The sequence below is a fragment of the Microtus ochrogaster genome, assembly GCF_000317375.1.
Source record: "Microtus ochrogaster isolate Prairie Vole_2 chromosome 14 unlocalized genomic scaffold, MicOch1.0 chr14_random_1, whole genome shotgun sequence".
Lineage (NCBI taxonomy): Eukaryota > Metazoa > Chordata > Mammalia > Rodentia > Cricetidae > Microtus > Microtus ochrogaster.
The window spans coordinates 1171807-1183841 of NW_004949096.1; the positions used below are offsets into that span (position 1 = coordinate 1171807).

The 12035-nt window shown below is 36.4% G+C and overlaps 1 protein-coding gene across 1 annotated transcript in view; it reads right to left on the reverse strand.

The window, feature by feature from the left end:
- The window catches only part of Elp4 (elongator acetyltransferase complex subunit 4), a 208986-nt gene that overhangs the window by 195576 nt on the left and 1375 nt on the right, over positions 1-12035 (reverse strand). The window contains exon 2 of the mRNA XM_005364033.2: positions 5748-5783. Within this exon, the coding sequence (XP_005364090.1) occupies positions 5748-5783 (36 nt within the window). The remainder of the gene's footprint in view (positions 1-5747; positions 5784-12035) is intronic.

Consider the following 12035-nt stretch of genomic DNA (forward strand, 5'->3'; position numbering starts at 1 on the left):
GATGAAAAGCAGGCCTGCTCACCTCATTACTACAGAGAAGAATCTGTACTTCTCACTAACTGGCCAACAACGTATCATTTGCTACTTCCACAACTAAAATTATGTGACTAATATGGAATAGTTTAAAAAGATACATTTGCCACCGTCACATAACTTGTATTTTTATTAATGACAACTTCTATAAAAACCTGTTTTGATAGCATCTCTGCAAACAGATGATGGACCATGATTTTTTAATATTCCCCTTTGAATACTTTTAAGCTGTTGCAAATTTAACTGAGTAACAGAATACCAGTAGCAATTTCAATTCAAAACATCTCAAAACCTATTTCAGTATGGTTACGGTTTTGGTTTGAAATATTTCCTCAAATGTCACATATCATAGGATTGGTCCTCAATGAAGCATTGTTCAGAGATGAAGCCTTTTGAGGGTGATTAAATAATGAGGAATCTGGCATCTTCAATACATTAATCCATGGACAGATTCACAGTTGAATGGATCACCTGGAGATGGTAGAAATTTAGGACATGGAACCTCTTTGGAGGAAGGTCACTGGGGTTTTTTGTGTGAAGATATGCTGTGACTCCTCCTTTCCCTCTTTCCTGGCTATACTGGACTAACCAGCTTCTTGGTTCAATACCCTCATTGCCACTTTACTTGGTTTGTCAGTTGACTATGGACTGAGCCCATTGAAACTGAGAGCCAAAATAAGGCATTCTTCCTGTTGTTGATTTCCTCATTATTTTAACAGCCATGGAATTCTGAACAATAAAGTCATAAGGAATCAAGTTTGTACTAAGAAATGCTTACCTTTGGTGATTTACTCCTCATATTCCTCCCTTTTATACATTCATATTTAGCTATTTTTCAATATTCTGAAGGCATAGAGTTTTTCTGGGTTTTGGTAGCAACACTCACTAGCTCTAGTTTCCATAGCTACACTACATCTGAAACTATAAATAAACTGTTCTCGAAAGCCACACTTGTGCACAGGTAAATGTCACACATAAAACTCCCTTGATAAATGAAAAATAATCTACTTCATGAGAAAATGGTTTACAAAACTCAAAACGGGCTAGAAAAAGCTCAGAGGACAGAGTGCCTGCCATGTACACAGAAAGACCTGAATTGGGATCCTCAGCACCCACATAAAAGGCAGGTGTAGAGCTATGCATCTGTAACCTGAGTCCTGGGGGTGTGGGTGTGGGAGAGTGACTGTCAGGTCCCTTGGCAGTCTTAAGCTTCAAATTCAGTGAGGTGATCCTGTTTCAAAATATAATGTAGAGAATAGCTGGAGAGAAGGCTCAGAGGTTAAAATCACTTCTAGAGGAGCTAGGTGTGATTCCCAACAGTCACAACCACATGGAATTCCATGTCCAGGGGATCTGATACCATTTTCTGGCCTCCTCAGGTACTGCATGCACATGGTGTACCACAGACATACACGCAGGCAAAATACCCATACACATGAATCAAAAATACATAGTCTTAGTTTGGGTTTCTAATGTTAGGAAGAGACACCATGACTACGAAACTCTTATAAAGGAAAGCATTTCACTGGAACAGGCCTACAGTTTCGGAGATTTAGTTCATTATCATCATGACGGGACACATGGTAGCATGGAAGCAGGCACAGGACTGGAGAAGCAGGTAAGTGGTATACATCTTGATTTGCAGACAGCAGAAGGAGACTGCCATACTGGGTGTAGCTTGGGCACATGATATTTCAAAGCCAGGGACCACACTTACACACCTCCTCCAATAAGCCCACTCCTCCTAAAAGTACCACTCTATATGGACCAAGCATATAAACACACGAATCTACAGTCGCCATTCCTATTCACACACTAAAAAATTAAATGGATGATGATCAAGACAGACACCTGAAATAGGCCTCTGTACTTCCCAGGTGCGTGTCTACGCAATGCACATTTGTACTTATATGCACATGTGTATATATCTACAAAAGTAAGCACACTGCATGCAGAAATATTTTTGTGGTTGTTGATACAGGGTCTTACTATGTAGCTCTAGCTAGGGTGGAATTTGCTATGTAGACCAGGGTGGCCCCAAACCTGCCTCTGCTTCCAGAGTGCTGGGATTCAAGATTTATACTACTATGCCTGGCAAGATTTTAGCATTTTAACTAGAAATATTCTACTATAATAGAGAAATGCTGATGATGTAAAATAAGGTTTTGTACCATGCTGTAACTTGTGTCTTCACTGTACACTCAGTAAGATCCTTCACCTTTAGAATTTTGAAACTTCATTTCAGAAAACGCACATATATAGGTATTTCATCACTCTAAAAAAAGAATATAACTCCTATACCACTGTTTATGTCTGTTAAACAAGGCATCTGAGAAAGTTATACAGGACAGTTGCCTAGGTCAGCATGTGAACTGAGAATCGAACCTGGGTATTCTAAAAGAAACATCAGTGCTCTTAAACACCAAGCCATTCCTCTTGTCCCTAAGTACTTATTTTTATACCTAGAGATAAGCATATCTTCTATTCCTCATCAAAGAGGCTTCTTTTTGGAGCCTAAGAGACTACTACACAAATCCACAATTGGTTGAATGTTGAGAACAGCTGACCATGGGGCATCCAACCCCAACTAAAACATTTACAACACAACCCTCATACCTAAGACTCAGAGAACATTGTGGAAGATAGGGTGGAAAGACTATAAGAGCTAGAGGACCAGAATCTGCTGCACCCTTGAAATATAGTCTCTTCTTTGTATGACAGAGAAGCAGCAAAAATGAAGTTTCAACAACATGGTTTCCTAAATAAGACCGTCACAATAACAATGCCAGTTGACATGTTAATGTGGATAAGGAAAATTTTACAAGTCCCCACCCCTAGATGAAGGACTACAGGCAAGTAATAGCTGCTGAGAGATAGAGATTCAGTCTTCTCTAGGGATAAGCCCCTTGATAGGCTACCCATTCCCAAATGATCAACTATAAACACACACATACATACACACAGGAGCAACACTAAACAGACTCAGTAGGTTTATATATATGTATATATGCATACATATAGATATATGTATATATGCATATATAGATATATAACAATAATAATAAAGAAAAGGTTATAAATTTGAGAAAGTAAATATAGGAAGAATTGGTGGTGATAGAGGGAGGAATGATTCTGAGGTAAATGCAAAATACTTATGTATAAAATTCTCAAAAATAATAAAAAATTAAAAGGTAAAAACTTCTCAGTCAAAAAAACCAATTTTATGTACCTAGATTCACAGCAAAATTCTTATCATGGGATTTTCACTATCTATGTGAAACTGAAAGTTATCACCCTTCAAATCTAATTTCATGAATTATAGAGATAATAAATATTTAATAGTTCATAAGGTGATCATATTAAGTAAAATACTTACATAAAGCACTTTATTTACATAATACATGACCCCCAACAAGAATCAAATGATGACAACTCTCCAACTATTATCAGTATTCTTCAGTGATTAAGCAGAGCCAGGTAATGAGATGTTCTAGATAACTTCGAGTTTTCCAGGGGCTTGGCTTTACTAGATAAATGTTTTATGTTTGCCAAAATTAAAGAACCATCACTTTGTATTATAATCAGACTTGGAGAAAATCTTTCTTTCTTTCTTTCTTTCTTTCTTTTTTTTTTTTTGGTTTTTCGAGACAGGGTTTCCCTGTGGCTTCGGAGCCTGTCCTGGAACTAGCTCTGTAGACCAGGGTGGTCTCGAACTCACAGAGATCCGCCTGCCTCTGCCTCCAGAGTGCTGAGATGAAAGGTGTGTGCCACCATAGCCCAGTGAGAAAATCTTTCTAAAACATTTCCCAAAGTCCTTTGCTATGTTAAACAATATCTATTAATATAAACCCATTTGTATTGGTGCCTGGTAGAAATAAATGTCTAGATCATTACAGTTTATAACTCAGCTTGCTGACAATAGGTCTTATTAAATGTGAAACGTTTTATCAGTTTCGGGCAATGAAAGAGAAATGCCACACTGGGAGGTTATCAAGAGGCAATGGGAGAACAAGAGTCATTCAGAACTCTCACAGCCAGCTCACCAAATGACTGCCAGTTAGCTTAGGGAAAATCTGAGGTGCTAAAATAGATATTTTCAGGTATTTTAATGGGGTCATATAAAAACATAGGCCGACTGATTCAAGACTAAACTAGAAACAGCAGCTATGTTGCAAGTAAACAGGTTAGACTTTAACCGGGCGCTTTCATTACATGATAGATGAAGTATACGGAAATTTGAAGCTCCTATGATCTTTGCTCAAACAGGCCATATATTGTCTATTTAATAAGAACTCTAATCACCTTAACAATGAACAAAAATACAGCCGACTTTGCTCCCTTTCACTCAAAAAGGCAATAATAAATGCTGTGAAATGTTTTACACATCTATTCACTCATATATAATACACATATCAATTCTTCCATTTTTCAAATTAATCACTACAATCCACTTTTAATACTGAGTTGTTGGTTTCTTTTTTTGCAAAAAATGCAAAGGACATTTCAAATAAATTAAATTTAATTTAAAATGGTGCACAGTGAGGAGCAACTATTTGTAATTGTTAGGCGACACATTTTCAAATATGTCTGCCCATCTCAATTTTGAATTAAAAAGTGTACTTAGTATATACTATGTACTCACTCATAAGTGGATACTAGGATATTGAGCCTATAGTTCATGATCCTAGAGAAGCTAAGTAACAAGGTGAACCCTAAGAAAAACATATATAGATCTACCTGGAAAGGTGAAATAGACAAGATCACCTGACAAAATTGGGAGCATGGGGGTGGAAGAGAAGGGAGGGTGGACGGGGAAGAGGAGGGGAGAGAGGAGGAGTGAGGAGAACGTGAGGGAATGGGATATTCGAGAAGGAGAAAGGACAGAGATGAGAGCAAGCAAAGAGATATCTTGATTGAGGGAGCCATTATAGGGTTAGCAAGAAACCTGGCTCTAGGGAAATTCTAGGAATCCACCAGGATGACCCCAGCTAAGACCCTAAGCAATAGAGGAGAGGGGGCCCAAATCTGACTTGTCCTGTATTCGAACTGATGAATATCTTAAACGAATATCTTAAATATCACCATAGAACCTTCATCCAGCAACTGGTGGAAGCAGAGGCAGAGACCCACATCGGAATACTGGACTGAGTTCCCAAAGTCCAGTTGAAGAGTAGGAGGAATGAGAATATGAGCAAAGAGGTCATGACCATGATGGGGACAGCCACTGAAACAGTCTACCTGAACTAATGGGAGCTCACCAACTCAAGCCAGGCTGGGAAGGAACACGGGCAGTGGCATTAGGATTAATCCCTACTGCATGTACTGCCTTTTTGGGAACCTTTCTCTTTGGATGGATACCTTGCTCAGCCTAGATATAGTAGGGAGGGCCTTGGGCCTTCTTCCACAGCAATGTGCCTTACCCTCTCTGAGGAGTGGATGGGGTGAGGAGGGAGGGCATGTTGAGGGAAAGGGATGAGGGGAGGGAGTTGGAACTTGGATGGTATATATAATAAAAAAAGTTAGTCTTCTTAAAAAAAAAAGAAAAAAATAAATAACGTGAACAGAAAAAAAAGTGTATTTAGACAAGTTCTAACTGACCTTACATCTGCGGAGAAATCATCATTTAAATACCCAGTTTCAGATGAGAAACTCCTAACACCATCACGTACAAAACAGAACTGGCAGAAGTATCACAGCATGTATTTTATACTAACCAATCAGAAGAACTGTTCCGACAGCTAAGCCTCCACCTGGAAATGACACACAAGAACAACATTAGTCACTAACTTTATGGGTTCTTCTTTAGCACAAAATTTAGACTTCACCAAGAACAGATACCCCAATAGTATCAAATAATATTAACAATAATAATACGTCAATAATAATAGACACTGCCCTTGTGAAGAATATTTGGACGATCTTTGCAATACTTTGCTTAATGTGTTACTATGATATAGTTACATGTTACCTGCAATTACATAGTACATATGACATTCACTTTTCCAGTATGTTATAGTGTCCCCTTTCTCAGAACTAGGAGGCACTCAATACAATTGTGGTAAAGCACTCCATTGTTATATTCAGCACTGGTTAATAAATTAACTTAACAGCCAAGACACAAATGCATACAGTGACTGCTAAAAATTCTACTTTATTCCAAATTGGACAAGTCTCATAGGAATTAACAATTCTAATTATTTTTAGAAAAATTATATAGAAAGTCTAGAAATTCTCAAATATAAAATTTATTTTTGTTAATTCAAATTACAGGAAATAATAAAAATATATATTTACACACACACACACACACACATTTGGTTTTTTGAGACAGGGTTTCACTTTGTAACACCCCTAGTTATCCTGGAACTAGCTCTTGTGGACCAGCTGGCAGCAAACTCACAAAGATCCTCCTGCCTCTGCCTCCCACGTTCTGGGATTAAAGTGGTGAGTCACCAGCACCCGGCCATTTTCATTAATATTAGAATGAGTTCTTTTAAATATTTGAATGAAGCTAACATCTTGAATATATAATTCAAATAGTCACTAAAAATAACTTTTTGGATATCAAAACTATGCTACAGAGGAAAGACAGTCCATATGATACTTTGCTGTTCATCTGTAAAAGTATTAGTACTAGTACCTGGAATTAATGTCTCAAATGTACTTTAAAAGTAAGAAATACATACTAAAGAAAGACTACAAGTGTATTTGTTGCATTATTCTAAAAATATTCAAGGTTGTTGAACAACAGAAGACAGTATTCTTGTAAGGTTTGTAAGTATGAGCACAAAACCATAAAACATTTTGAGCATTAATAAAAACCTTTTTCTCAAAATATTTTATAGTGGTAAATATGTGGAAAATTTAATATAAAAAGTTCACTTAATACTATTTCTTTCCCCTTGCACAAAAAGCATACTTGCCAGGCAGTGGTAGCACACACCTTTAATCCCAGCACTCAGGAGGCAGAGGCAGGTGGATCTCTTTGAGTTCGAGGCCAACCTGGTCTACAAGAGTGAGTTCCAGAACAGGCTTCAAAGCTACAGAGAAACCCTATCTCGAAAAAAACCAACAATAACAACAAACGCATACTTGTTGTGTTAAAGAGTCTGAAATCTATTAACATGGTCCCAGAATAAATTGAAAAACTGTAGTATATACTAATTTATGGTGATATCTGAAATAATTTGAATACAATTTGTAAAACATTTCAAAATCATTGGTGACACTTTTAAAGTTAGTACCTTTACATATGTTCATATGCATGTGGGTGCATCTCTCTCCTGTCTGTGCGTGTATGTGCGCATTCATGTTGGGAGGTCAGTGTAGCCTTGGCTGGCTTCATTTCCTGTAGCTGTGAATGGGGCTTCAATTCCTGACCCTTTCATTTCTACCTCTGACACACTGGGATTTACAGCATTTTAGCTGGATTCATCAGAAAACTGAACACATAATTTAATTATACATCAAGACAATTTCCCACTCTGTAACATTTAAATAGAAACCACACTGATGAGGACAGTTTTAAGATTAACAGAGTGAAATACACTTTAAGGCAGCATTCATAAAAAAACCCAAGTACTTACTGTCTGTTTTTAGATTATTAGATAAAATGTTTAAGTTGTCCTATGTAAAGGCCACAGATAATTTCTACATTTATTTTTAACTTTACACCCTTCCTTCCTTTATGAGGAAAAAACAAACATCTAATATCTTAATGGTCGTTCTCTTTATGTTTAAAATGATAAAATCACCAGGCGGTGGTGGTGCATGCGTTTAATCGTAGCACTTGGGAGGCAGAGGCAGGTAGATCCCTGTGAGTTACAGCCTTTTCTACAAACAGAAAGTTCCAGGACAACCAGGGCTATACAGAGAGAGATACCCTATCTTGAAAAACAGAAAATAAAACAAAACAAGAAGATAAAATCACACTCTAGTGTTCCAGTCAGAGTTGTTACTATAAAAGTTGCTGATTCTCCTGGTCTATGTCCCTAATCTACATAATTTCTGTATCTAACTTGCAGTGGAATAAGCAAAGGGTTTTAAAGTTTGAGATAGGATCTCACTTTTTAGCCTTGGCTGAAACGCCCTGAACATTCTTGCCTCCACCTTCTCAGCATTAGGATTTCAAGCATAAGCTATCATGTCCAAGAAGTTTTCCTTCATGGAGGGATAAGGAGATGTTGGTCAATGAAAATGAAATATGTAAAATTCAGCACGGTCAGTAAGAGATGCCTTTGCCGTATTTGCAATAATCTTCAGTTAAGAACCCATCACTTAATGTGTATTATTACTTGGTCAGTGATGATGATAGTAGCAATAATGGACAAAGGGGGACTAGCTATGCAGAGCATCTTGCAAATCCCATGAGGGAGGGAGGTGGTATTGGGAAAAATGATTGAACAAAATTATTTTCTGCCAATTTAGGAATATGTCACTCAAAAATTATGAATCTTATGCTTATAAAACTCCTAACAGTTGGAAACTTTATACAGTGAGTTCTTAATACACTATCAAACAGGGATAAATTAAATGACTTATGATTTAAGCCAAGTTTTTTCCCCTAATGAGCTCTAGTGTATAGTTTAATTTCTGATTAGTGACAAAACCAAGTAGAAAAAGGAAATGGAAAGGCTATCTTGACTTAGAAAATCTACTGGTGGACTTCTGTTGTTTAATGTTTAATAGAGAATATTCATAGTTCAAGCTGGGAGGCAATATTTTGTGTTAAAACAGGAATAAATTTAATATTAGAAGAAGATCAGAGCTGGGCATGGTGTCCCATGATTTTAGTCCCAGCACTTGGGAAGCAAAGACAAGAGTGGTCTATACAGTGAGTTCCAGGACAGCCAGGGCTATGTAGTGAACCTGTCTCAAAAAACTAACAAATACATTGTGGAGGCCGCAAAATGTGAGGGCAGAGAATTGGAACTTATCTCTATTCCTTCAAGGTTATTGTGTTTCCACCTCAAACAAAGGTCCCACCTAAATTTAGGTCAGACTCTCTCAAGGTTCTGGTCAACCTGGTACTTCAGGGAAGTAAATCTGTTCAAACAAAAGTCTAAGCACCCAACTAAGTTCCAATTCGCTCAAGGAAATAACTTTGGATTCCACCCAGGGAGTGGTTTGCCTACAGAATGTTTTGGTCTAGGGTGTGAGTGTCAACTTGTTTTGTTCTAGTTTAACTGGGCTATAGCCCACAACCTTCAATTGGTAAGTTCACTTCCTTGTATCATGTTTTAAGTCTTACTCCTATTTTAGGGGTCAGGGGTATATTAAGCAGTTGGAAATTAAATGCAGGCTAATTTCAGTGCTCACTGGAATTTCCTCCTGATACTATTCTATATTTCTCCATTTTATTATTTTCATTTACATTTTCATACACTTTACTAATATTTCCTAAATCCCTATGCTTTCTACCATGGCAAGAGGTATTTTTGTCAAGGCTAGTCCCTGACAAAACAAGCAAACAAACAAACAAACAAAATAAACAAAAATAAAAGGTAAGAATTTTAAGTGTTAAAAGCTGTCTGACATAGTTTTGTAATTCACAGGGGAGTAGTTAGACAACTATCAACCAATATCAGTACTATTTTAATGGGAAAATTTCAGTCTTACATCCCCTCCAAAATTTGTAAGTTACAAACTTTGGGTAAATGAGGTCAAATTAATGCTTGGAAGTGATACCTTATTTTTCGAAGTTGGTGAATGTAAAAGGATAAACTACAGAAATTAGGTAATATATTAATGTGTAGAAAGACACTACTGGAAAAAAGAAATGTAAAAAGCAAGCTCACTTTTTCCTTAGCTTAGTGCAGTATCCTCAAATTAATACAGCCTGTCAAATTAAATTGTGGTGATTTTGTTAATGTGTTTATGTCTTAGTTATCAAATATCCTGGCCTATGATTCAGACACAAGTGGGCAAACATGGAAACCAAAGTTATAAACAGGGATAATGTCTCTGGAGATTAAATCATATGAAACAGCTTTACGTAATAATAGAAAAGAGATATATTTTCTTTAGTTGTATAGCTAGCTACCTAAACTATAATAAAAATTATTAACCATAAAGCCCACGATACTGATGACAACGTAGTAAGCATGCCAACAGCATTTATGCTTTAAAATCAGTTTTGAAAATGGTGGCCACCACAACAAGCTTCTCCATAAAACTTCTGCTGGACTATTATTTACCACAAATCCCATCTACTGTCCCTTGACTGTCAAACTGAATTAACTCTGAACAGGGCAGAGGTTCCTCCATACAAATCTGTGAAGTCACCCTTCCTTCAAAAACCTCTCAAGACTGACAACAATTTTTCTTAGAAATTCCTAGAATATCTATTTAGCTAAATTATTTTCCTCTTCTGAAATGTATGTTATTTACCTATAGTGACCTCAAATAGCAATATAAATGCCCTGGAAAAGACAATGTTAAATACCTAGGTTAATGGGATAGATACATAGCTCAGTGGTTAAAAGACTTGTTGCTCTTGTAGAGGATCCAAGTTTGATTCCCAGAACCCACACCAGGCCACTTTCAACAACCAGTAACTCCAGCTTCAGGGGATCGAAAGACCTCTTCTGGCCTCTGGGGACGACTATACTAATATGCCTAAGTCCACATATATACACATAAATAAAAATAAAATAAATCTTAAAGAAAATTCCAGATTAGAAAGTCTAAACAAAAACTTCTAAAATTTAAATATTGCCAACTTGGGGAACTTATATGAGAATCCAATAATAAAATTATATCGACAGAACAAAAATAAATGATTAGATCAAGTTTTTGGTTTTTTTGTTTGTTTTTTTGCAAATGAAGACAAGGGGGAATATATGTTCAGATTTGAAAGACATTTTGATCGGAGTAATAGAAACAATGAATTACCAAATAGCTAACATTCAATCATTCTATGTGATGGGTTTTAAATATATTTGCAACTATGTTTAAAATTACATTGATATCAGGTGGCAGTAGTAAAGTTTCCACTGTACCACAGAGTGGGTATAATACAATATTAGCTTGTTATGTGCTCACAATGTCATAGCATATTTTCATTTATAATATCCCTCTACCATTATATTTTATCACCAAAGGGTCATATAAGCCTTTCCACTATGTGAATCAACTTTTGAAAGTAACAATTTAACCCAAAGTTCTTATTCTTATTTGAATATACATTAGCAACAGATGTTTCTCTTCCAAAAGTTTTAATGAAAAACAAATTAAATTTTTTGCTCCAGAAAATATACAAGACAGGAAATCAAAGTACAAAAAATGTCATTAAGAAGTTAAAAACTGAAATACAACTGGGCATATTTATTAACCCAAACACGGTAATATTATTATAGCATTCTGAATTTCTATGTACTTTGCAAATTAACTTCAATCATGCAATACACACATTTCAACAACTGATACTATTTTGAGCTTAGTCAGCACTAATTTTCAGCATGTTATACTTAAATATGAGAATTGTCCACTGCCCAAGCATTTCTTAAAATTTCAAACATTATCGATCAAGTATATGTCTCTGTAGAGACACAGTGCCCTCGGTTCTTTTTGGCAGGTGTGAAGAAAATGCAGTTAAATAATTAATCTTAAATTCAGTAAATTGTCAGAACTCCCTGAACATCGTTCTCAAAAATTAGCAATAGCAGGGCTCTAACTACAGAGATGCCCAAACGGGAATCTGAAGCTCAGCACCCTTGGTCGGGAGTTTTGTGAATATTCATACCACTAAATCTCTGAATCAGTTTTTGGAGCTCAAAAGCCAAACTCGATCTTTCATACTTACCATTACTTTAGTCTTTTTCCCTTCTTCTTTTCAATCAAGACTATATAAAAACTTACGGAGTGCCAAGCTCGGGTCTAGGCACATTTTGCTATTTTAATGAGAAAATGAAGGCCCAGTACTGAAAATGCAGCCTTTTTGTTCATAGGGTTTGATTACTACCAACTGAATAAATGTACCTATCCCATTCAATTAAAAATAT